Below are 27529 nucleotides of genomic sequence, written 5' to 3' on the forward strand. Positions count from 1 at the left end.
TGAGGATGTATTGTTTTTTTCAGGTGAGCTCCAGTTGTTTTGGTTGAGCTCCTGTTTACCTTGTTGTCTATAGTTAGCCTTGGGAGTTTCTTTTTCGCTGTTCCCACCCCTCATGTTTTAACACGCTTTGGGACGTTCCCTTGGTTAAGAAGATCAAAAGCTGTGTCCGTCAATGAACGAAAGAGAAAATGGGATTTTTGACTTACCGTAAAATCCATTTCTCTGATGTTCATTGATGGACACAGCACCCACCCCTCTGTGTGGAGTTGTAATTCTTCTGACACTGCTTGTAACAAAGAGGGAGTATACACCCTGGGATTGCCCATGGGCGTAGCCAGACTTTTTTTTTCTGCCTAGTGTCCTACTCCTGTAGGGGGCAGTATAATTCAATGGTTAAGAAGATCAAGAGCTGTGCCCATCAAATGAACATCAGAGAAATGTTTTTTTACGGTAAGTCAAAAATCCGATTTTATTTATTTTTTGGTCCTATGCCTCAGACTCTGGGGGGTAAGACTCTAACAGTTGATATGTGGTTTGTGCTTTCAGGTGTTTCCTTTCACTTTAATGTGTCAGTCTGTTTCCCTCTTTGTGCTTCCTGGAGGCCCAAGGAAGGGTCATGCAACTTCCATATCTACCATTTCTCGATGGTCTTTGGCGCATACTTTTGCAAAGTTTTGCCATGTGGATGTTCCAGCTGCTGAGGATGCCACCTTTGTTGGGCGAGTTTTTTGCAGGCTGCAGCAGGAGGTTTCTAACACGTTCTGGTTTAATTGTTTGGAGTCTGTTGGCTTATTGTCCTGTTGCCCTCCCCTCATATTCAGTGCTTTGGGATATCCCTACTGTAATGATGAATGAATGAGATGAAGATACCCTGTTTCCTGACATGTATTCTAAAGAAAACTGTATTTTTGATTTACCTGTGAAGTCATTCTCTTAGAATACATCACAGGACATAGGGAACGCACCCCTCTGCCTTGTGGTTTATTGGTTGCTACAAGAATCTGAAGCTTTGCCCAACAGGTTGGTGGTTATGCCATGGAGGGGACCAAGTGTACTTCCGGTCTTCTTCTTTTTATTTCTTTCCCAGTGTCCAATCTGAAGGTGGAAGCATAACCCTATCGTAATGGAGATGAAGATACTGTGTCCTGTGATGTACTCCAAGAAAAAGATTTTACAAATAAGTTAAAAATCAAATTTTTCTTTTTTTTTTTTAAACATCATTAATCATTCCTAATTTTAATGATTAAAGCCTTAGACTTCATACGTTTACTTTTTTGCCATTATTTATTCTTCACAGACTTAAAAAGAAGCTCCTAAACTTTGCAGATAAGATGTCTCCCGATAATCTGCACGATGTTCTGAAGACAATGGCAGACACTGAATGTACAAACACTGAGCTCATCCAAAAGTAACTTTTTCTGTATTTAAACTTATTTTTTCTCTGTTTTGTTTAATGTTTAAGCTACTCTTGCAGTTTCACATCTATAAACTTCAATAATGTAACCTTTCTATTGGAAATGAATAGAATTCATGGGTGTCCAACATGCAGCCCATGGGCCACATGCAGCCCAAGACGGCTATGAATGCACCCAACACAAAATCATGAATTAAAAATGTTGATTTAAAACTTGATTTGTTTTGAAAAAAATGCGTTTTCATTTGGTGAAAACATGTGGCCGAAGAAAAAATTGACAATAACTCTTTACTGGACTTTAAGTTTTATCTTCCCAAAATATCCCAGCAGTTTTCAGCAGCACCTTCTGTTTGTGAGCAACTATTTTCAAGGATGAAGCACATTAGGGCAAGATTGGAGCCAAAATATGATGAGTGCCTTGAGAATTTGAGAATTGCTACTACATCATCCATCAAACCAGATATTGATGCGTTAGTTTATCAAAAACAGTGTAAAATATCACACTAATTTTATGTTTATATGGGTGTGACTCTTGCGCTGTCTTGGGAGATTCTTAAAGCGGAGGTCCGGGCACAGAAAAAAATTTTCAATGAGCATACCCCCGGGACAGTCAGGGCTAGTACATTCCACAATGGCTAGCCTCTGATCTGTCCCGGTTCGCACTTACCTGCAAGAAGAAATACTCACTTATAAAATTTCTTCTCCAGCGTTGCCATCTCTCTTGTGGGCAGCTGAAGCCGGCGCGATCCTCTTCTGCGTCCTCTTCCGCGTCTTCTTCTCCCAGAATGCGCCTGCACCGGCCCCGCTCGTCACTTCCGGTGCGGTGCCGCATTCCTCCACAGCTTCTGGGCATGCCCAGAAGCTGTTTAGCATGGAATGCGGCGTCGCCCCGGAAGTGACGAGCGGGGCCGGTGCCGTCGCAATGATTCCTGGGAGCGATGACGTTCAGCTCCCAGGAATCATTGCAAGCCAGGAAGTGACGGCGGAGCCGCGGCACAGAGGGAGGAAGTGAAGAATAGGTGAGTATATTCTATCTACAATTACAAGGTGAGTAAAAAAAAAAAAAAACCTAACTATCCAATTCCTTTTCAGGTGAAGGAGAACAAGCGGATGGGCACAAAAAAAAAGGTCTATTTTGGGCCTGGAACTCCGCTTTAAATATGTATGCCCTTGATGCTGCTTGTACTATTACTGGTGACCACACAGTTCAATGAAAATAAATGGGGGGGAAGTACCGTGCTTCAGGGGTAATTTATGAAGTAAGGTGACTAATAATAAATATATGTTGATAATAGTCCAAAAAGTGTATAAATCAAAAATAACAATATGAAATATATAAACGTATTAAACATGTATACGATTAAATGTGTGCCTTTATAAATCCAAATCATAGGTAATCTTCCAAAAATAAATAAATACGTATGTTGATATAAATTATCAATTGATAGTAATAAAGTGCTTATGGTGGATGTGTATTATATAAAATTAATTAAAGGTGGCAATAGTGATACAATAAGGTGCACTGTGCAAATCATTAAAGTGTCATGATATTTTTCTCCAGTATTATATCAATAGGCTTGATAAATAAATCGGTCATAAAATTAATATATTGTGCTCAAGTGTCCAAAACAACAAAATCCAATCTTCCTCTTCTGTGAATTAAAATTGCCTTCCTTCCACCTTTTACACCTTAATTTTATGTTGCCCTCTTTTTTACTTTTATTTTATTGTTTGTGTGTGTGTGTGTGTGTGTGTATATGTGTGTATATATATATATATATGTATATGTGTGTGTATATGTGTGTGTATATATATATATATATATATGTATATGTGTGTGTATGTATGTGTATATATATATATATATATATATATATATATATATATATATATATATACACTAACAATAAGATTCACAAGTTAACAATAATGGATGTTGAAAATATACCTCTTATCCGAGTAATAAAACATTTTTTTTTTCTATAAAACTAAAAAAAAGCAAAATAAAACGAGTGTGATATTTTACACTGTTTTTCATGGTATGTGTGTGTGTGTGTGTGTATAAATAATTTTTTTTTTTTTTTTTTATAAAATGGCACAATGATGGATTACAATAGCATCTGCCACAAAAAGGACACCAATGTCTAGGCGCCATATTGCTAGTGTATTTTATGTGAGGCCCAAAACCATTCCTCCTCTTCCAATGTGGCCCAGGAAGGTCAAAAGTTTGGAAACCCCTGAGATAGATCATTTAGTAAGGGTTTCTATGGGGAAAAAAACTTTTCATGCAAGGGCTGTTTGGGCAAAAGCTGTCAATCCCTGCAATAAGTACTATGGTATTTATGGTAACTTAAACTATAGTAAGAATTGTGCTCAGAAAATATGTAAAAACCGATGCAAGGAAGAATTTTTAAGTACCTTAATACAATTGAGTACTGTCCGTGATACTTTTTTTATTTGCACTAACATCCAATTTTTCAGGACAAGCTTTCGGGGTATGTCCCCTTGTACTGCTTGGATCTTGAAGAAGGGGACATACCCGGAAAGCTTGTCCTGAAAAATTGTATGTTAGTGCAAATAAAAAAAGTATCACGGACAGTACTCAATTATCTCTGTCGCAAGTGCACTAATACGGCTAAAATTACCTTAAGTACCTTAATAAAAGTGCGCATAGTCATTCACTTCTGTGGTTGAATGCACGTGTCGCTTGCGGTTCCCCACACTTTGATCATTTCTGAAATCTTACACTAGAGCTCAATTGCTTCCCTCACCATCTTTGTGCATGAGCCCTTAATGAGATTGGAAGCTATGAGTTGGCCGACAGTGTAAAAAGTTTAGAAATGTTTTTTTTTAGAATTCCTTAACCAATATTGGTTAAAGTTCACCTTTTAGGTGAACTAACCCTTTAAGATGTAATGTCCATTAGGTCACTGTCTCTGTGCTGTTATCTGGCCCCAGTGTAACAACATACTTTTATTAGCTGTTGATCTTGCCAATATATCCGTTATTTTCCATTCTCTCTAATAGGGTTACATTGCTATTCGTTCTGCTGTAAAAGGCAGTAAATGTCAGAAACATTTTATTTGATTTTTTTACCTGGCATTTTTACAAGGGTGTGTTTTATATACACTATATTTGTAATGAGTTTATTCACTCTTATATTTTACCCGTCTCTACCATAGTACATAGCTAGGAGGGGGATTCATTACTGCACTTATTTGTAAATATACACTTTTATTTTATTTTTTGCTACTTACACTAGTTTTAGATATCCAAATGCTTCACAGACAAGAGAACTTAGGCTGCCCATAGATGTTGTGTTTTTTTTTTTTTAATGGATTCCCCATTAACACAAGTGAGGCGGATAAAAAAATCCTCTCTGCTGTGTTAAGGCCCGTACACACGAGTAGAAATTCGGCCAAGAAATTTCGTCCGACGACCGATCTGCCGATTTTCGGCTTGTTAGTATGGTGCTTCCGACTTTTCGGCTGAAAAAATCCTGGTGTGCAGGCTATAAAATTTTTGTCGACCGTCAAAACACGTCTGATTTTCGTCTCATTAGTACAGATTTCGATGGGGAAAAATCTTATGAGCAAGACTAGGCATGCTCAGAGATGAAAGAACACAAAGAAAGCAATCCAACACATGACATCACTTCTGAAGTAGAATTCTGTCGTGCGGGAAAATTCGTGTGCAGTCTAGAGCACATTCCAACCAACAGACACCTCTCTGGACAAAAGACGGACGACCGGTCGGCGGAAATCCGTTGCGTGTGTACGAGGCTTTAGTGTGTTCTCACTAAAGAATACATTGATCAGTGCTGCAGCCAATTGAATGAAAATTTTCCAACAGTCCCATTCATAATAAGTCAATCGCTAGAGTGACTTATATTGATCAGGAGCAACCACAGGTGGATCGAAATTTGAGCACCTGATGAAAGAGCGCGCATGTCCGTTCGGGACTTGGTGCATGCTCAGAAACGCGCTGTGCGCCTCAAGCTTCCTGGTGACGTTGCCGCATCTCCTCCTTCACCTCCACATCGCAGGCATTGTTCGGGACGCCAATCGACACTGGAGACAGCCGGCACCCTTCCTCCTGTGACAGACGGCTGAACTTTGCATTGACCCATGTGTGAATGGATGGCACCATCTAGAGGAGCGTTATTTATCCTTTGATGTTACAGCCCTTATATCGTGGCTTCTTGTGAGTTGCTGCAGTTGATGTTTTATACTTTTTAATAAATATTGTCTGCAGTTCGAGCGCTTTTCTTTGTGTTTTTTTATTTTTTGAAATTTGTCTGGTCTCCGGCTGAATTTTGATCTATCTGTGACCAGCTTAAAGTATATGTGAACCCTTACCCTGTATAGCAAACCATTTAGTTGAAAATAGAAATGGAAGGAAAAACATTTGTTTATACATATAAAAAAACATTATAAATACTATTTTTGCCCTTTTTTAAAATAGTGATTACATACCCTCTGTTCTCAGCAGCATAAGGATCTAAGGGAGCTGGGTAGGAGAAATAGCAGCACACTAAGCTTCCATAGTCTGATCGTTGGAGGAGAGCCGTCTGAGTTCCCAGCACAGCCAGAACACTGACCACACTGTGGTCTCATGCCTAGTGTGGTCAGTTTTTAGTAGGAAGCAGAGATACAAAGAGAGCAGGATACTTTTTTCATACAAGTATATGATACAGCAGGCACTTATCAGGGATATGAAATGCTGGGTTTACATGTTCTTTCATTTTTAATTGCAGAACAATAACAGAAGAAAGTTGTTCACCTTCTGTCTATAAACTATAAGGCCATATACTCCTATATAATAAAGAGTGTGTGTGTGTATGTGTGTGCGTGTATAATATATATATATATATATAGAGAGAGATGTGTGTGTGTGTATATATATATATATATAGAGAGAGAGAGAGAGATGTGTGTATATAATATATAATTACTATACTGCAGCACATATTTGTCTCACTACTTTCCGTGTGGTAAAAAATATAAATTTTTTTTTTTTTTTTTGGTTTTAGAATCTGTTCACAGGTACAGAAGCATTTGATGGTTTACTCATTGGGACAGTTATGCAGCATCGTAGAGGCTGTGGTATTACTGGGCTTAAAGGATGACAATCTACATACAGAACTTCAAATGAGTTTAAAAAGGCAAGAATATTTATTATTTTGTAAATGTGCTAAAAATGCTTTTTGTAGGCCAAATGTTTAGAACACTAACTTTCACATTGTTTTTTTACTGCAGCAGTGTATGGGAGTTCCTTAAAAAAGAAAAAAAAAAAAAAATCATAGCTATTTATCCTGCAAAACCATATGTACATTCTTTTTGTGCGAGTTTACCAGCTGTTGTAAGAACTGGGCCAAATCAAATGAAAATGTGTATTTTCTCTTAAGGTCGAATGTGCTTGAAATTATACTAAAGGCTGTTTGTTATTTATTTGGGTTAAAGAAAAAGAGATTACACCTGCCTGCTCTGTGCAATATTACACAGAAAGGTCCCTTACCCTCCTCTTGCAGTCTCTCGCTGGCACTGTTTGATTCTTCCATCTCCAGGTGCCTCCTTAGCAAGCTGGGTACTTAGGAGTCACCCGTGCGCATGTGCTCCCGAGTCTATAGTCACACACAGCACCAGTAAGCGTTGCCCCTGCTCCCTCCTCGCAGGATTTGACTGACAGCAGCAAATGCCTATGGCGCGCGCTGCCTCAGTTTCGCCTGTGAATCAGGATGTGAGTGGAGCGATGCTGCAGCTGCGACAGTGCTGCAGCATGAGAGGAATCAGGTGAGTGTTTAGGGACTTTGGAGGGGGTAGGGCCATTTGGCAGAACAGGTAGTGGATTACTTTTTTCCTTAAAATGGAACTATAGTTCCAGTGTTAGAAACAGCGAGCAGGCAGGCTTTTATTGAGGAAGAGGCATGCATTGTCTCTTCCGCAATAAAATGCCCCTACCTGCCTGCTCGCTGTCTTCTCTGGCAAGCGCAGCTCCGCTTTCAGTGCTGGGATAATGACCAATAATAGCCTAATTCCTGCACATGCGTAGGAGTGACCTCATCCCCCGCTGGCCAATATGGAGGCCCGAAGACTGCCACTGAAGATGCTGGCATCCTTGATGGACCGTTAGACAGGTAAGTATTCACCCTTTTAGTTTCACTTTAATGCAGAGAATGGATTAAAGTCGAAATCCACCCTAACACTAAAATCCCTGCATCTATAGACCTCCATGATTCTAACACTAACCTATCTAGCCCTGCAAAGAAGAAATCAGTATACATAACTTTTTTTGAAGCCGATCCAACCCGATCCCACGCGGAGCTGTTAGCCACGGCTTTGCTGTGGAGGCGGTTGCAGAGGACACATCCGACAACGGAAGCCCCATAGTAACTCTATGGGTGAACTCTCTTCCCATCCTCTGCAGAGCTTCCGCCTCTGAAGACCGGACCGGATTGGCTTCAAAAAAGGCATGTATACTGATTTCTTCTTTACAGGGCTAGATAGGTTAGTGTTAGATGGTGGAGGTCTATAGATGCAGGGGTTTTAGTTTTAGGGTGGACTAGCACTTTAAGGCAAAATACCTTGTGATGTTAGAACCACTTTAAACATAAATAACAGATCAGCTGGTGCTTGTTCTCACGTGCAGATGAAGTGAGCATTAATATATTATGGATAGTGCTGTCAATTCCAATAACCTCTGTGTAAGTGGATACATTAGCACGGAAGTGCTGTAAATAATTCCATAAACCAAGGCTAATGATTGCCTTTGGTAGATACAAACAATGTTGAAAAACCGAAAAAGAAAAAATGCTTAGGCTACTCCTGCAGAGGGCGACTAGCTTCAGTTACTGCAGCTGCTTTTGCCACTAATGAGCATGTAGTAGCACCCACCAAGCCCTGGACACTTCAATGATGAGTTACCTGTGGCTGTAGCTATCTGTGGCTGTCCATACAGCGAGCGATTATTTGTAGTGACTGCTGCTGGATGCCCTTAAAGTGCATCCTACAGCGATCACTCCGGGTAATCGCTGGCTGTGCAGACTGCCACGGATACCTTCAGCCGCCAGTGACTAATCTTTGGAATGTGCAGGACTTGGTGACTCACAGGCAGCAAACACTGCTGCCGTTTATCATAGGACAACGAAAAATGTCTTTTCCTATCGGGCTAGTTCCCACCATCCCGTTGCAGTGGCATGTGCAGCTCTGATTCAGAGCTACTGAAAGTGTTTACTTGAAGTCATTGCTGAAGTTCGACCAGCAAGCTTTGGGCTTCAGCAAAATGTCTGCCACCAACAAGAAGAAACAGGAGAAACGCTGGAGGTAATATTCAGCACACAGTCATTTTGGTAGCATAATTATTAATGTGGAATGTATGTTCTTTCGTCAAGTTGTTATATGTAAAGTTCCGCTTTAACTCCAAGGATTCACTTACTTTTTCCTCCAGAAATTTTAATGGGTGTGATCAATAAAGACACAAAAAAATTAGAATTGTTTGCTTATGTGTTGTCATCAGCTTAACCACTTCAGCGCCAAAAGATTTTATCCCCTTCATGACCATGGTATTAGCACTGGCTACTTTAACTGGTAATTGCGCAGTAATGCAACACTGTACCCAAATCAAATTTTATATCTTTTTTTTTTTTTTAATTAAACAGATAGCTTTGTTTTGGTTATTTTCCTCCTGCGGACTCTCAGGATAGCTTTCTGCTAATGCCTTTTACAGACAGGCAGTTACCGAAGAGCAGGGAGATCAATGGACAACAAGAGCGCTCACCAGCATCCTTGTAGTTCATTGAGAACTACAAGCTGTCAGCCACAATGGTTGGGGGTACTTGTAGGAAATTATTCACAGAAAACTGTGAATGAATGTTGCGGCCGTGTAGGTGGATGCCTCGCATGGCCGCAGTATTTTCAAATTGTGACAGCGGGTGCAGGGAGAAGATCCCTTGCCTACTGCCCCGGGAGGAGGGAAAGGCTGCAGATGCTGGAACATGTTACATGTTCTGCCCTAAAAAGTGGTGGGGGGGTTAACGTGTTCCAAAGGCGAACTTCTCCTTTAAGCACATGTTTGTCTATTGTGATTTGGGTGAGAATCAGATCACATTTTACAGCAAATTACTGCAGAAAACCAGGTAATTCATAGTTTTTTTTGCCACAGTATATGAATATGAGTTTATATGTATAGGATGTTTTCAGAATCGATTCACCTTAGACCCATCTCAATCTATTTTATTCTCTTATTTCAGGCATATGTTGTTAAGTTCTGTTCCATCTGATGTTGCCAAGACCATCAAAGCCATGTCTTTGTTGAACCCTAACCAAATTGATGAAGTTATTCTTTCTAAACTTGAGGATATAATTGCTCAGTGCAACTCCTATGACTTAAGCCACATGACATTCGTTGTCACCTGTCTGTTGCAGTCAATTCATACACCTCATAGAAAAACTCTCATTAAACTCCATAAGGAACTCAACAGCTATAGACTGAAGAGAGTGAGTGAGGCAAAATGTTTGGACTCGCTTATACTTGAAATAAAAAGTAAAGAAGTTGCAAACCAAATGGATATGGCACTTGTAGAAGCCACATTACATACCTGCCAGCGTTTCATACATCAGCTGAGCCTGAAGAACGTTATCCCATTTTCTGTCTTAGTCCTTCGAATAAACACTCAGTGTCCGCTACTTTTGAACAAAATTGCAGAAGTGACTATGGATAATCTCAAAGAGGTAATGATGGCATATCATTTATTCATTACTGGTATTAATATAGTCCTGACAATTGTTTGCATCATTTTACATATTGTACATTCCCATCAGTCCCTGCCTTCAAGGAGCTTACAATCTAAAGCTTGGTACACGCAGCTTACAGATCCCCGCATCAACACAAGTTATGTTGATGTAGAGATCTCAGCCATTGGCTGCAAGGGCTGATCGAATGCTGGTTCTTCCACTCTATCCTACATGTATACATGTTAGGGTAAATTTAGACAAGAGCCAATTAACCTAGACATGTCTTTGCAGTGTGAGCAGAAACCAGAGTACCTGTAGGAAACCAATCCAAGCACAGGGAGAACATGCAAATGCCATGAAGGTAGTGCCCTAACTGAGTTTTGAATGGAAGAGGCACTGCAAGGCAGGGGTGCTAACCACTAAGCCACTATGCTGCCCATATATTAAAATTATAATCCCTAAGGCCTAGTTTACACAGGTGTACTATAAGGTATGCCCGCTTGAGGGCGGTGTTTGCCTGCAAAGGTGTTCTGTCATTTAATTCTTGTAATTTAGGAGGCAGTGGCTGCACAGTCACAGCCTCTACTCCCAGTTTGATCACCGTGTGGCTGTGCAGACCCAATGCAGACAGTGTGTGTTCAGGGCCTTGTACCCGCACCCACATGGCTGTCAAATTGGGAGCAGCGGTGGTGTCCATGCAGACACTGCATTCCTCTTGACATGAATGCAACTGCCTGCACAGGAATGCATGGAACACTCTAACACTGGGGTATGCTATAGTACACTTGTGTGAACAGGGCCTAAATATTCATCATTTTATATTGTGAACTACGTATTCTGGGAGAAGATCTAGTAAAACCGTCGATTTAGGTATCCAACTCCATAAATACCATTAGGCACCAAACCTGGCAAAAACCTGGACAACTAAGAATGCATTGAAACAATGCACTCTGTAAAAACTACAACATAATCGTTAAATCAGAGATAAGGGCAGACAAATCTATATGCAAATGTCAATTTGCATGTAAAAGTTTGAGGATAGCTATACCCCCTCCCTTCTTCTAATCTTTCATGAAGTTCCTTTTGGGGCTCATTCACACAAAAAATCTAGTAGTTGCAATTTTTTTTTGTCACACAATATTTTCTGCAACTGTTTGTTAAACTTATATTTTCAGAAAAAAAATGCACTAAAATGAATTTTCTTGCACACAAACATAATTCAATTTTTTTTTTTTTTTTTTGTACATAAAAAATGAGGTAGTGTAGAGGAAACTGATACTAAATGGATCAAGCCTCGAAATTGCACGTGCCTGCAAAATGGCAAAAAATGATGGTACACAAAATTATCAATATGCAGCTCAGAGTAAACTGTAAATGATGGGAAGGTGACAGGTCCTCTCTATGGAGACATCAGGGGTCTATTAGACCCATAATGTATTCCCTGCTCTCCACTGCAGCTTTCAAGATTGTTCTTAACTGGCTGCTTCGCCAGGCTGCCGGCAAATGACGGCTCTGAAATCCAATACTTTCAGGGCTGAGCACTTCCAGCTTCATTGGCAGCAGAGAAGATTGTTTCCTTCAGCTCTGGTTGCATTCTGAGGAACATAATCTCATTATCACTCATCAGTTGCCCGTTCTTGAGAATTTCTCTCAGGTTATGCTAATGGACTCCTCTGAGACAACCAGTGCTGGGTTTCTTCCATTCGGAGTTACTACATGGGGAGATTACTGGACAGAACCCTCTTTTGATTGGGACTTTATGGTAACTATCAAGACGGTATTGATACAGATAGGCCAAAAAGGTTTATTCCTAAAATTCCTTATATTTTATTTGGACAGAACATCACAAAATCCTTTAATGTGGAAGAAAATATATAAAAAAAAATACATCACATAAATTAATTTGCATGAATACACATAAAAGAATCTGTGGTACATGCTGAGTTGCTAGCCAGTTGTAAATTGTTCCACTGTCCAAATAAAATATAAGGAATTTTAAGAATAGACCTTTTTGGCCTATCTGTATCAATACCGCCTTGATAGTTGCCATAAAGTCCCAATCAAAAATGTCCAATACTAGTAAATAGGGATGAAGGCAACCTCCTTACCCCCTGTATGTGGATAACCCCAAAATGACTACATGGGGATATTAACTCCACTACCTAGAACGTTTTTTTTACACCTTATTACCATGCCACATATCTCCCTGGCTTACAACCCTCAGACTCTGCCCTGAGCTCTGATTTGCCCTTTCCTCCATAACATGCTATCATTTTCTGCTAGTGTGACATCAGTTTTACCAGACAGGAATTGAGGGAAAATTTCTTAAGTACACAAACAAAAATAAAAATCTAAAGGGGTTCTACTAGCCTTCTTGTACTCTACAAAACAAAGTGTTTTTCTCTTACGTCCTCCGACAGTCGCCGCCTCTTCATATTCGTCACAATGGGGTATTAGACTTTGCTCCGAAAGAGTAGCTAGGCAACAGAATATGTTAACATTAAAGCTTTTAACATATCCCACCCTCAAGGGGTGGTCCCCTCAGTCAATACCCTCCTACTTCCTGCAACCATATCTCAGTTTCAATGTCTAGCTTGTCAGGAGTGGCTGGTTCTCTCTGTGCTGGGGCTTTGTGCCCCAGCCTCTTTCTTCTTTTTTGATTTTTTGTTTGAGTTTTTTCTCTCTCTTAGCTGTTCTTTTTGTCAGCATTAGTTATTTCTTCTGACGAAGAGGATCATGCGGGCTGGGTCTCGGGCTGATCCCCCTGGTCGCAGGTCGTGGGTCAGTGGCTTCCCAGCCTGCCATCGAGCATTCAGCCAGGTAACGCTCCTGGCACAGTGAACGACCCATCCCTGTTCGGTGCAGGGATGATTGGTGAGGTGGCTACCTCACTGGACGCTGTGCGGTTTCTTAACCCCCATTTTGTGCGTCTTGTATGCGACTCTCCCTGCCTCATGTGCAGCGGCTTGTTCGCCTGTGCGGGTCCCCCACACCATTGAGAGGTAAGTGTATCTATGTGGGGACCTGTCTGTCTGGGGGGGTGTCAGTCTTGGGACTGTGTAACCTGCCTCTGTTCACACTGTTTGTCTCCCTATCACTCTGCTGCATGCTGCGGGCTGCAAGGGGGGGGGGAGCTGTGTGACACTGTCTGTGTCAGCCTTGTTCAGTGTGAGAAGCTGTGTGCTGTGGGGCATGTTTTGTGGCATGTTTGGGCACAATACAGCGATCGCTGCGGCGATCTGCCATGTTTTTTTATATATGGATGGTGTTATGTGCATTACTGTACTGTAGGAGCGGCGGTTTCGGCGCCAAACGGCGCCATTTTGCCTGCACTCGCTCCGGCCGCATGTTCTACATGCATGGCGGCCATTTTCTTGTAGCCTCCCATAGGCTTTAATAGAGCGCCCTGGTCTCCTCACTTCCTCTTCTCCTGGGTACACCGATTGAGGCAGCAGCAGCGGCGAGGGTCTCCTCAGGTTTTATCCTTCTGTTCTTGCTATCCATTGCCTGTGTCAGTTTATTGTCCCTGTGGGGGTCTCATTGTGCTTGTGTGTGGTGCGGTGGGCTGCGCTCGCCGCGCTTGTTAAAGGGGCAGTTAACCCTTTATTCTCCGGCATATCATATTGGGGCAATGGATTCTCAGGAGGGCAAATTTCCTGCCACCTTGGTGGAAAGCCAGGGGACCGCTGTTTCCCCCCCAGGGGGGGATTTGGCCACTATTGTGGCCGGCCTTGCTGCTCAGGTGCAGATGCTGGTGGCTGCTCAATCTACTAAAAGACCCAGAGTTTCTATTTCCTCTGATTCTGAGGGTGAAGGTGATGGGGCTGTTATGGCGGGGGTCTCCTTATCGGGGGTCCGCTCCTCCCTGGATCTAGTGGGGTCCGAGGTGGAGGCTGAGGTTGAGGGGGTTGATAATTCTCCCCCTGGCTCACCTGAAGAGCTTGCAATCATGGATGACTTGATTGCTTCCATAAAACAAACGCTGCGTTTGCAGGATGAAGTGTGTCCCCCCGCTGCCTTGGCGGCTTATGGGACGCAGAGAAAACGCAGGACGCCGCAGGTTTTTCCCTGCAATGATGATTTTCAGCGCGCTGTTAAGGAACAGTGGCGCAATTTACGCAAACCTTTTGCTGTGCCAAGTAGGTTCAAGCTGCGTTATCCTTTTTCGCCTTCCACTGATGAACGGTGGTGTGTACCACTCCCCGGTGGATCACGCAATTGCGGTTTTGAACAAATCCACTGCGATTCCTGCAGAGGATTCCCCGGTGTTCCGTGATGCCACGGATAGAAGAATGGAGTCTTTTGCCCGTCATACTTATTCTGTTACGGGTTCTATGCTTAAAGCTCTGTTTGCCTCTCTCATGGCGGCCCAGGCTGTCGCAAGTTGGACGCAGATGCTTAGGCGCGTCCTAGTGGCCGATTCGGCCTCGCCGGCGACCCTGGATATGGTGGATCAAATCCACCAGGGTGTCATGTATCTGTGTGATGCGGACTTGGACTTAGTCCCGTTGGCTGCACGTGTACACAGCGTGGCGGTGTTGTCTCGCCGCCTGGTTTGGTTGAAGTGTTGGTCGTGGACCAATCTTCACGTAAGACCTTAGCCAATCTGCCTTATGATGGGTCTCGCCTTTTTGGGGAGTCCTTGGATGTGTTGATTAAGGGGATCACCGGAGGTAAGAGCACTCTCTTGCCCCATTTCCCCTAAGGGGGCTTCTGGGAAGAAGCATGCTAATTTTCGGCCCCCTCAGGGGTCCTTTCGTGCCTTTCGGTCGCACTACAAGGGCAAACCGTTCAAGGGACAAGGCTCTCAAAAGAAGCCCTGGTCTGGTAAACAGAAGTCCGGTCAGTCCGGACCCGCTGCCCATAACAGTGCGGCCTGCAGGGGCGCCCTCACCCAGTTTTGGGGTGGGGGGACGCTTGCTCGGTTTTCTTCAACCCTGGTTGGCCCGCGTGCGGGACAGGTGGGTTCAGGAGATCGTTCGATCTGGTTACAAGATCGAGTTTCTCTCTCGGCCGGAGAGCAGATTTTTTCCCTCAAATCTTCGACTGTCTCCAGAGCGTTTACGGGACCTGCACCTGGCGGTGCGAGACCTGAGGGCTCAGGGAGTGGTGGTTCCGGTGCCTCATCGGGACAGATTTCGGGGGTTTTATTCCAATCTGTTCACCGTGCCCAGAAAGGAGGGCAAGGTTCGTCCGATTCTGGACTTGAAGGCTCTAAACCACTCTGTGCGGGTTCGCAAGTTCCGCATTGGAATCCCTGCGGTCGGTGGTGGCTGCCCTGGTTCCAGGGGAATTCATGGCTTCCATCGATTTGAAGGATGCGTATCTTCACATCCCCATTTTCGAGGGTCACCAGAGGTACCTTCGATTCGCCATTGCGGAGGATCACTACCAGTTCATAGGCGTTACCTTTTGGTCTCGCCTCGGCTCCGCGGGTTTTCACCAAGGTGCTTGCACCGGTTCTGGCATTATTGAGAGCCCAGGGCATCTCTGTCCTGGGGTATCTGGACGACATTCTGGTTCGGTCTGCGACCAGCCAGGGTCTGGAGAAGGACCTGTCTGTCACGCTGCAAACTCTGCAGGAGTTTGGTTGGACGATAAATTTTCCAAAGTCGACACTGAGTCCGTCGGTTCGTCTTCCCTACCTGGGAATGATCCTGGACTCGGTTCAGGCGAAGGTCTTCCTGCCGGAAGACAAACTCGGAACTCTTCAGGAGGAAGTCAGGTCCCTCAGGGACTTTCCGCACTCGTCTCTGCGGACGTGCATGAGATGTCTGGGATTGATGGTCTCGGCCTTCGAGGCGATTCCCTTCGCCCAGTTTCACACGCGGGGTCTCCAAGCGGAGATCCTGTCCAGGTGGGACGGGCGACCTCAATCTCTGGATCTTCAAATCTCGTTGGGCCATCGCACCAGAAGGGACCTTCTGTGGTGGCTCCAGTCCCCGATGGTGTCGGGGGGCAAGTCTTTTCGTCCTATCTCGTGGACGGTGATCACCACGGATGCCAGCCTGTCGGGCTGGGGTGGTGTTCTGGGCGTTCTGTCCGCCCAGGGAACTTGGTCGGAGGGGGAGTCCTCCCTTCCGATCAACATTCTGGAATTGCATGCAATAAATCTCTGTCTTCTTCGTTGGACGGACCGGCTGCAGGGCTGCCCGGTTCGGGTGCAGACGGACAATGCCACGGCGGTGGCCTACATCAACCACCAAGGGGGCACCAGGAGTGCCCGAGCGGCCCGAGAAGTGGCCGACATTCTGTCCTGGGCCGAGACTCATGTCCCGGCGATAACGGCGGTTCACATTCCGGGGGTGGAGAACTGGCAGGCGGACTATCTGAGTCGCCAGACCCTGGATCAGGGGGAATGGTCTCTCCACCCGGCTGTCTTCCAGATGTTGTGCGTGAAGTGGGGTCTTCCAGATGTGGACCTGTTCGCGTCTCGTCTCAACAACAAGGTGAGAAGGTTCGTGGCAAGGATGCGCGACCCTCGGGCAGACGCGTCGGACGCGTTAGTGGCCCCGTGGCATCAGTACAAGCTGATGTACGCGTTTCCACCGATTCAGTTGCTGTCCAGGTTCCTTCGCAGGTTACACTCGGAACGCAGCACGTGATTCTTGTGGCGCCGGATTGGTCACGCCGGTCCTGGTACGCAGACCTCGTGAATCTGGCGGTCGACGCCCCGTGGCGTCTGCCTCTTCGAGACGATCTCCTGTCTCAAGGGCCGATATACCATCCTGCTTTACAGTCGCTGGCTTTGACGGCCTGGCTGTTGAGACCGAGGTCCTGAAGGAGAGGGGTCTCTCCCCTGAGGTCGTTCATACCTTGATCAACGCGAGGAAGTCTTCCTCGGGGAAGGTTTACTACCGTACTTGGAAGGCCTATTTTGCCTGGTGTGAGTCCAGGGGGTTTTCACCCCGCACGTACTCGGTTTCCCGAGTGTTGTCCTTCCTTCAAACAGGTGTCGATCAGCGTTTGGCGCTGGCTACGATAAAGGGTCAGGTGTCTGCGCTGGCCGTTCTTTTTCAACGTCCCGTGGCTTCCAACTCCTTGGTTGGCACTTTTGTTCAGGGAGTGCTGCATCTGGTTCCTCCTAGGAGGGATCCTTTGCCCCCTTGGGACTTGAATCTCGTTCTATCTGTGTTACAACGTGCTCCTTTTGAACAGATCAGGGAGATCTCGTTGTCTTTGTTGTCCAAAAAGGTCGCCTTTTTGGTTGCATTCACTTCGGCTCGCAGAGTGTCGGAGCTGGCGGCTTTGTCCTGCAAGTCTCCGTATCTGGTTATTCACTTGGATAAGGTGGTCTTGCGACCTAATCCTTCTTTTCTTCCGAAGCGAGTTTCGGAATTCCATCTCAATGAGGATATTGTCTTGCCTTCGCTTTGCGCGAAGCCTAAACATCCGAAAGAGGTGAGACTACATTCTTTGGATGTTGTTCGGGCGATAAGGGTTTACCTTAAATCGACTGAGTCTTTTCGAAAGACGGATTCCTTGTTTGTTCTTCCAGAGGGTCCTCGGAAGGGCATGGCGGCGTCGGCCTCTACCATCGCCAAATGGATCAGGCAGACCATTGAACAGGCCTATGCTTTTGCAGGGGAAGGTTCCCCCTGTGCCTGTGAAGGCGCACTCTACTAGATCTCTGAGTACGTCTTGGGCCTGTCGTCATGGGGCTTCTGTAGCCCAGGTGTGTAAGGCGGCGACCTGGTCGACCGTACACACTTTCACAAAATTCTACAAGGTAGATGTTCAGGCATCGGCGGATGCTTCCTTTGGCCGCAAGGTTCTTAGTGCGGCTGTTCCCTAGGATCACCTGTTGGGATCCCTGGCTGTTGGGATATGTCTTTTATCCCCTGGTTATTTGTTTTTCCTGGGTTGTTGCTCCTGTTGAGCAAGTTTTTTCCTTTTGCCCAGCTGGTTTCCTTCCTTTGGTAAGGTTCCTTTCTTTGATGCGGAGACTGCGTTGCCTTACGGCGCGGATGCGTTTCCCACCCCTCATGTTTGCACTGCTTTGGGACGTCCCCATTGTGACGAATATGAAGAGGCGGCGACTGTCGGAGGACATAAGAGAAAACGGAATTTTTGTAAAATCTTACCTGTAAAATTCCTTTCTCTGAGTCCTCAGACAGTCGCCGCCCCCGCCCCTCTTTTAGGGTTTTGGTTATATACTCTACTGCTATTCCACTGAAATTGAGATATGGTTGCAGGAAGTAGGAGGGTATTGACTGAGGGGACCACCCCTTGAGGGTGGGATATGTTAAAAGCTTTAATGTTAACATATTCTGTTGCCTAGCTACTCCTTTGGAGCAAAGTCTAATACCCCATTGTGACGAATATGAAGAGGCGGCGACTGTCGGAGGACTCAGAGAAAGGAATTTTACAGGTAAGATTTTACAAAAATTCCGTTTTTTTTTTTTTAAATTTCTGTCACTTTTGGAGAGTCGCCTTCACTTCCTGTCTAGTAAACCATTGTCGGCAGGACAGAAAGTTTGGAAAAATCTCTCTAATGCAGCCCTGGATATCAGTAAAAACATTGACAGTTTTGGGTTTAAAGCTGCCTGATCAATTTTACATCTCTGGGTTTAGAGCTGTCAGATTGGGCTGAAATGCCTGGTAAACAGCAGATCAAGCAAAGTCTTGTGCTTGATCAGATGAAGAGCATTGAAGATATTAGGGTTCCTAAAGACCCCCTCATTTCTCCATAAAGAGAATCTGTCACCTGCTGATGCTATCACATAGGGGCTTGTTGGCAATAAAGTTAAATGAGAGAAAAAAAGTGTTATATTAAAACAACTTAAATTCATATTTATAATTGCTCTGCTAAGGTTTCACATTTGACACCCTTTTTACTCCATGCAACCCCATCTTTTACATTTTACCCCACAATTGGGTATTGTATTGTGTTTGTGTGCACTATAATTTTTTTTCTGGAAATACAGATTTGATAAACAGTTGGACAAATATCCTGCAACATAAAGATGTACAGCTGCCAACATTTTATTCTACAGGGTCTAATATTTGTTTGGGGTAAGTTTCTAGCAAAATAATTGCAATTTGAACATGTGCAAAAAATGTCAATGGTTGCCTCAGTAGAAAAGTGGTTTAAAATGATTGTAAGATTTACTGAATAATGCGAAAAGATCAGAATATGTGAGAAGGTGGGACCAGCCCTGATGTTTACAAAAGTAGTCCAGGATGATGCCAAAATTATAACTTTCTCTTTCAGATCCATCCATCTGCTGTGTACCCTATTTTACGTGTTTTTTCTTATATGAATTATGAACCTCCACAAGGGGAAGACTTTTTTAATGCTTGCACACACCATGTATGTAATGATATGGGTGAGTATCATTTTTAAAGTGTAAGTTTTGTTGCTTTCAATTAGTGTGAGCATCATTATAAACTTGCATTGAGAGACAGGAACAGTAAAGAACAAACACTGGGAAGCACCCAACATATATAATGAGAACAATGACTGCGTATGTGCATTTAAAATTACAAACTCTAGGAAAAAAGGATATTTTCTAAATTTTAAACACATGTTGTTATACTAGAAAGCTAACCACGTAGATAAAAAATATGTTTATGTTCTGTTTTATGAATATTTGTGTTTTTGATAAGTACAATAGGTTAGTGGATAAGTTCACCTTTTAAAAGAAATTAATAAATGCACATTTTTTTGCAAGTAAAAAAATGTGATTTCATTTTTTTTCTAAGGAGCCTGCAGAGCATTGTACCCGCAATCGGCAAATTGTGGGCGCAATCTCAGGCTCCAGTAGACTCACAGCATAGCTGTCTGCTTGTACCTTGTATGGACAGGCAGTTACCCGGAGCAGGAAGTATAATGTCACAGTTTTTTCAAATTGTGACAGCGAGTGTGGGGAGAGGATCCCCCACTCACTGTCACAGAGAGGGAGATCGGGGGAGATGCTGGAACATGTTACATGCTCAAAAGGTGAACTTATCCTTTACCACGTCTGGGGTATGACACGGCTACCTGTTTTCTGGCTTTTTTTTCTTAATTTTCACCTGTTGATTCTGCCAGTAACACACGTCTGTTTTAGGGTGACAACACACCCAATAGTTTTTTTGGAAAAGCAATGTTGCCAACATAGGACAAGATATATGATCTCTACCCTTTTTAAACATTTGAAAGGAGTTTTATAGAGATACCTGGAAACAGTGTAACTGATGAGAGTGAAGCAGAGAGGGTATAGGAAGTTACCAGCTGACAAGATTCAAGATGGCAGGATCAAAATAGATTTCTTCACCGTACATCACAGGACGCAGGGCAGTGTTTGGAGTATTTAGGCTTAGTCCTCAGCATCCACAGAAGTGCCTGTCCCTTTGATCCCAGATGGAGCCCTGAGGTTATCGGAAAGTCCCCCGGTTTTGTTCTTTGAGGGTGATAGAGAAGATGCTAGCCACCTTCAATGCAGTCCTATATCCTATACGTTTTACTCCAGAGCTCCACACGCATCCTTTTGTTTGGAACAAGTTTCAGAAATCTTTGGATCTGCCAATGCATCAGACTCTGAAGGCCAGGTTGGCCTGGAGTTCCACGCAGATACTGGAAGATTCTTGGAAGGTCTTAACAACAGATGCCAGCCTGTTGGGCTGGGGAGGTATTCTGGAGCACCTCTCAGTTCAAGTAATATGGTAGTCACCAGTGCGAAAGTTGCTGGTCAACATCATGGAGCTTTGAGCGGTTTGCCTGGCTATCCTTCACTGGCCTGTCTTCCTTTGGGGATCTCCCTGGCAGGATGCAATCGAACAATGCCACAGCAATGGCCTATATCAAATAAAAGAAAAAGTGCTGCACTGTTAAATAACTAAGGATAATCAACCAAAAACAACAAACGCTCCCCAGCCTATCCAACACACAAAAAAATAAAAATAGGTGGTTAAAAAAACCCAAATGAGGATAAATACCAATTAAATCCATAAGTGCATAAGTAGTTAAATTGATTAAATTGTAAAAATACTTAAAAACACCCACCGGCCCTGCAAATCAGCAGATAGTGAGATAAGTGATATGCAAATATAATGATGTCACAATAAATTAAAAATAATAATTATATCAGTAAAAAACAAATATGTGAACAGTAAACCCCAGGCTTACCATCAGACACACAAATGTGTATGTGAGATATATAAAAATATAGAACCGAATGTGATATAAATGTTGTAAAAATAAAGTTTAGTCAAATTTCAGAATCGGGAAAGAGTCCCACTTTCCTCAGCAATATAAATCTATCTAGTGAATCTTCAAAGCAATCACCACCGTGCTCATCCACCACCAGGCATGCACGCTCACCTCCTCCTTTGGATCAGTTAACTAATATACAGGTCAATAAGCACTCAGATCGTATCCATGATCATTCCATCATATCCAGTATGTTCCCATGGAAACATACAATATGTTCCATTCAGGTGGCTTACTCAAGTATATAAATGCTCAGAAAATAGAAGACTAGAAGCTTTCCATAGTGTAGAATGCTTTAATTACTCGATAAAAGGCAATAAAATAAAACTTGCATAAAAAACTGGTTCCAAGAACCCATAAACTGCATGTAATACAGAGACCAATATGGCGTACCGGAAGTGACGTCACCACGCTTCCAACCTATGCGTTACGCCTACTCGTTTTTTCTGACCTACGCGTTGCGCCATGTATTTCATGTCTTCATGAATTGACTCCTGTGTTTCTTACAGTAGCCATAGGTTTTTCTTTCTTTAACCAGTAAGATTAAATCTAATAACTAAATGTTAAATTTCAAGATGTGCAACATAACTTGGGTATGAAGAAAATGCATGGTGAACGAACATTAGTATTTTGTTTAATATTTTTCTTTGCATTCAGACTCGTTGTCTCCTCACTTCTTGGTGCTGACCGCTTATGCTCTAGCTGTGGCTGGGTACTTCCCAAAAGAGCTCATAAAAGCAATATTCAACATCAATTTCCTGCTCCGTTTGGATTCTCAGTTGGATGGTAAGTCATATATTAAGCTTATAAAAAGTCATATCATGCGTATACCTTGTTTTATTTTATTTTTTAAATTACACTTAATTTGCACAAAATTATTTACCAAAATGGCCGAAAATATTGTATGTAGTTGTATGTATCTTAATTGGTGCATTGTGGAAAATGGTGCTTGTTGCTGTTTCCACTTTTTTTTTTTTATTTGCATCATTTTAATTTTAATTCCCTTTTTGAATGTAATATTATCTATTATATCTCCATCCATCTATCTATATAGCTATTCTATAGCCATATACACTCACAGGCCACGTTATTAGGTACACCTGTTGAATTGCTTGGTGACACAGATTGCTAATCAGGAGTTAATTGCTAATCAAACTTGGCATTAGAATGGGGAAGAAAGGGATTTAAGTGACTTTGAATGTGCCATGGTTGTTGGTCCCAGACAGGCTGGTCTGAGTATTTCAAAAACTGTTGATCTACTAGGATTTTCATGCACAACCATCTCTAGGGTTTACAGATAGTTTGAAAAAGAGAAAATATCCAGTAAGCGGCAGTTGTGTGGAGGAAAATGCCTTGCTAAGATCAGAGGTCAGAAGAGCATGGGCATACTGGAATTAGATGATAAAAAGGCAATAGTAACTGAAATAACCATTCGTTACAACCAAGGTATGCAGAATACCATCTCTGAATGCACAACACATCGAACCTTGAAGCAGATGGGCTACAGCAGCAGAAGACCACACCGGGTGCCCCTATTGTCAGCCAAGAACAGGAAACAGGCTACCATTCCCAAAACTGGACATTAGAGGATAAAACGTTGCCTGGTCTGATGAGTCTTGATTTTAGCTGCAACATTCAGATGGTAGGGTCAGAATTTGGTGTAAACAACATAAAAGCATGGATCCATCCTGCCTTGTATCAATGGTTCTGGCTGGTGGTGGAGTCATGGTGTGGGGGATATTTTCTTGGCACACTTTGGGCCCCTTAGTACCAACTCAGAATCATTTAAATGCCACGGCCTACCTGAGTTTTGTTGCTGACCATGTCCATCCCTTTATGACTACAGTGTACCCATCTTCTGATGGCTCCTTCTAGCAGGATAACGCACCATGTCACAAAGCTCAAATCCTCTCACCACTGGTTTCTTGAACATGACAATGAGGTCACTGTACTCCATTGGCCTCCACACTCACCAGACCTCAATCCAATAGAGCTCCTTTGGGATGTGGTGGATTTACATCATGGATGTGCAGCTGACAAATCTGCAGCAACTGCGTAATACGATCATGGACCAAAATCTGAGGAATGTTTCCAACTCCTTGTTGAATCTATTCCATAAAGAATTAAGGCAGTTCTGGGGGCAAAAAGGGGTCCAACCTAGTACTAGCAAGGTGTACCTAATAAAGTGGCCGGCGAGTGTATATCCTGCAATTCATGTACATTCCCCCATGTTTTATCTCTCTAGACTATGAAAATACATACAAGCACCCATCAACATGCCAGAAATGCACTTGGCTTGTTGTGGGCTGACAACACACAGCATTTTTGTGGACTTGGTATCAGCCCTGCCCAGTTTTCTTTTGCTATACTACTAAATCACATTTCTTCTCATCTCTATATAAGCACTAAGGGATACACAGTCCAAAAATAGGAACTGGGAGGACTAATCAGGATCATTGAGATAACACAAGAAGTGTGGACAGACCACATGACGGCTCCTCAAGTGCTTCTGCCATAGTATGTGTGAAGCATGGGTTATTCACTTACCTACCTCTATCGGCAGCTAATCTTTTAACTTTGCTCTGATATTTTTACTCTATGCACATTTACTTTTGCACATTTCTGAGCCTGCAAGTTAATAGTGGTTTATATCGCAATTTTATACAGACACCAGTGAAAATTTTTTTTCTGCTGACGTGTGTGTGTATATGTATATGTGTGTATATTAATATAATATAATTTTTTTTAAAGAGACCCCAGAGAATAAAATGGCACACTGTATTTGCGCAGCGGTCTTTCAAACGCAATTTATTTTGGAAGAAATACATTTTCATTTATTATAAACCCCAAACCGTAAAGTTAGCCCAATTTCTTTTTTTGTATAATGTGAAAGGTGATGTTACACCGAGTAAATACCTAACATGTCATACTTTAAAATTGCGCATGCTTGTGGAATGATGACAAACGACGGTACTTAAAAATCTCCATAGGCAATGCTTTTAACGGTTACCTATTTAGAGTTACAGAGGAGGTTTAGTGCTAGAATTATTGTTCTCCCTCTAACGATCGTGGCTATACCTCACATGTGTGGTTTGAACACTGTTTACATTTGTGGGCGTGACTTACGTATGCGTTTGCTTCTGTGCGCTGTATAGATTGCAAAGATTGCCATACATTTTCTTTTTCAAAAAGTACTGTTTGTATTCGTATTCTGTTGTAGGATTTTTGATTGTTTTGTCACAATTTTAATATTTGTATATTGTGACTATGTAGTATAGTTTTTTAACCTCTGTTGTATTTTAGCCTTAAATTACAGAATAAACCAGAGGTTACGTCTCTTCCTTATGGAGCTGAATCGTGCCGTCTGTATAGAGCACCCAGAATATGGAGTTCCCTGGTTCCATGAGCACTATTGCCAGCAAGTGAGGCAGAGAGGTGAGTGGGAGAGGCTGAGCCCTGAATACAGCTTTTATGTGAGATGTGATCCTGATCTCCTGTCTATAAAGCATCTTTGTGTTAGTACATAGAAGAGCCTCAAGCAATGGTCATCTCCTTGTTACTGTTTGGATTTACAGTGACCCGGCCTCTTTAAATTAAGTAATCATGCTCTTGTCTTCCAGTTTTCCCATTAGTATTAGAGGGGCAGCCTCACTGACCGAGAGGCAATGCCGAGCGCTGACTTTTTAAGGTCAGTAATGGCATACTTGAGCACTTTGTTTTTAGGACACTAGAAGGAAAGCTATGGGCACATGGAGATTTTCCTATTGCTTGCAAATTGAAGATTAAAGTGTTTCTTATGCTGTCATTGTTAGGCATGCACAAATCATTTCACTATGGATAATCCCTATGTATATTTGATTGTGCAGACCATGTGCACTGCTACGATTTTTTTATTCACATCATTACCGGTGCTGTGGCAGTCAGAATCATCAAAGGGCTACTACTCAGTAACCAGATTTATTCACTGTGCAATAATTTGCAGTTAAAAAGAAGTGAGCCATGTCTAAATCTGGGTGACAGAAGGAGGGACCCCAATACCCATTTGACCAACGTATAGTATAAATGGACTCCCAAGTCCCAGAGGGCCCTTATGTAGCTGCACAGTCTGGACAGATGGTATGTCCATCCCTGTATCTATGCCAGAAACACCAATATAAGAGGAAAGTGACCCTCCTATAAACTCCAACAAACTAATCTGCTCCTTAAATTCGACCTGAACTCAAAAGCAAAGATTTGCTATGTTATAGGTAATCCATAGAAACGTTAATTGTGACTATACACGATCAGCCATAACTTTGACCACCCACCATAACCCAGGGTATGCTGTTGTATTCAAACCGACGGCACCAAGCTGTCAGTAGAAGATCTTTTAAATCCTGTAAGTGTCAAGGTGGGGACTCCATGGATCAGACTTGTTTTTCCAGCTCATCCCACAGATGCTTAATTGGATTGAGATCTAGAGAATTTGGAGGCCAAGTCAACAACTTAAACTCATTGTTGTGTTCCTTTAACCATTCCTGAATTCATCAGACCAGGCTACCTTCTTCTGTTGTTCCATGGTCCAGTAGCTATGCAATCCCATATACCACAAACTATGATTCACTGTGTGTTCTGACACCTTTCTATCGGAAACAAGCATTAAAGGATTCTAAAGTCAAAAATGCCCCACTACCCGTAAACACCCAACCTCCCCCTCCGTAAACATTTACCTGACTCCTTTCACTTCTACAGTTCTGTCCCAGCTGCAGTACTGCTCCTTTTGCTTCCTGGGCTCACAGGAGACACTGGGAACAGCAGGAGACATAGGCTCATGTTGCTGTCACTCAAACTCTGTGAGAAGGTTATGGGGTGTGGCTTACCGCCACTGTGTATGTCTATTGACGCGCACAGTCCCATTTTATGAGTGCGTGTAACTGGTGCCTCCTTAGCACCTGACTTGCTAAGGTGCCACCCAGAGGAAGGAGGAGCTGGAAGCGCCAGCAGAGGACTGCCAAAGAGTAGGTAAGTGACTGCTCTGTACAATATAGGTATAACATCTTTTTTTATTTTAGAGTGTAAGTTCACCTTTTAACAAAAAACAATGAATGCACATTTTTTTGCAGGTAAAAAAAAATTGCATTTTATTATTTTTTTGTTTCTGAAGCCTCTAAAGCATTGCACCAGCGATTAGCAGATCACTGGTGCCATGCGGGTCTTTTGCACATCTGTTAGTGTATCTGTGTGCCCTTATATCGTACAAGCAAGCAGATACATCCTGAGAGGAAGACTCCAGAGCACTGTGGTAGTTCATTTATAATATTTATATATATAAAATTTAATGTTGAACTCACAAAGTGAGGATTTGCTTTGTTGTAGGGAACATGTAGAAATGTGCGCTGGTTAGGTAAATCCGTAATAGAGAAAATGTCAGCTGCAGGGAGACCATAGGGCAGGCCATACTGGTGACTTAGTCCTTTGCCTTCTGCCTGTGTTTTTTTTTTTTTTTTTTTTAGCACAGCTTCCACATTTCAGCTCCTTTTTAACATTGACCTGCAATATTATCCTACAGAGAAAAGCGTGACTCATCAGCAGATTCATCAGCTACTCGAAGAAATATTTGGGGGCACAGACTATACAAAAATGTCTGTGAGGATACCATACTCTTACTCTATAGGTAAGCTGCAGGAATGGGATTTATTTAATTTTCTTTATAATCTATATCATTACATACATACCTATATATAAAAATGGATACATAGTACAATTATGGGTAGCCAGTGGATCCTTTTGTCTGATCAATGATGAGCAAATCCGTTCACAAACTGGGTCTTGCTTCCATGGATTTATGCATGGAGATATGTCCAGTACATCTGACTGCCTGGTTAACTGATTTGTGGCTCTTTGCAGATCAGACAGATCTGCATACAGATATACTGTATTGGCAAACGTATTTGAACACCACTCCAAATGACTCTGAGTTCAGGTGTACCCCTTGAAGTATTCAGTTTATGCTACAGCATACAAAGACATTTTAGACCAGGGGTGTCAAACTCAATTTCATCTCGGGTCGCGATCAGCAGTATGGTTGTCCTCAAAGGGCCGGTTGTATCTGGGATGCACTATGTATAGAGTTCAGGGGTGTGCTATGTACAGAATGCAGGGTTCAGGAGTATGTTATGTACAGAGTGCAGAATTCAGGGGTGTGCTAGG

The 27529-nt window shown here is 42.9% G+C and overlaps 1 protein-coding gene across 1 annotated transcript in view; it reads left to right on the forward strand.

Moving 5' to 3' along the window:
- The window catches only part of FASTKD1 (FAST kinase domains 1), a 179985-nt gene that overhangs the window by 133518 nt on the left and 18938 nt on the right, over positions 1 to 27529 (forward strand). The window contains exons 23-29 of the mRNA XM_082261782.1: positions 1298 to 1408; positions 6447 to 6578; positions 9663 to 10143; positions 19361 to 19475; positions 21998 to 22126; positions 24644 to 24775; positions 26889 to 26993. Of these exons, the coding sequence (XP_082117908.1) occupies positions 1298 to 1408; positions 6447 to 6578; positions 9663 to 10143; positions 19361 to 19475; positions 21998 to 22126; positions 24644 to 24775; positions 26889 to 26993 (1205 nt within the window). The remainder of the gene's footprint in view (positions 1 to 1297; positions 1409 to 6446; positions 6579 to 9662; positions 10144 to 19360; positions 19476 to 21997; positions 22127 to 24643; positions 24776 to 26888; positions 26994 to 27529) is intronic.

Source organism: Pelophylax lessonae (genome assembly GCF_965119305.1).
Source record: "Pelophylax lessonae genome assembly, chromosome: 6".
Classification (NCBI taxonomy): domain Eukaryota; kingdom Metazoa; phylum Chordata; class Amphibia; order Anura; family Ranidae; genus Pelophylax; species Pelophylax lessonae.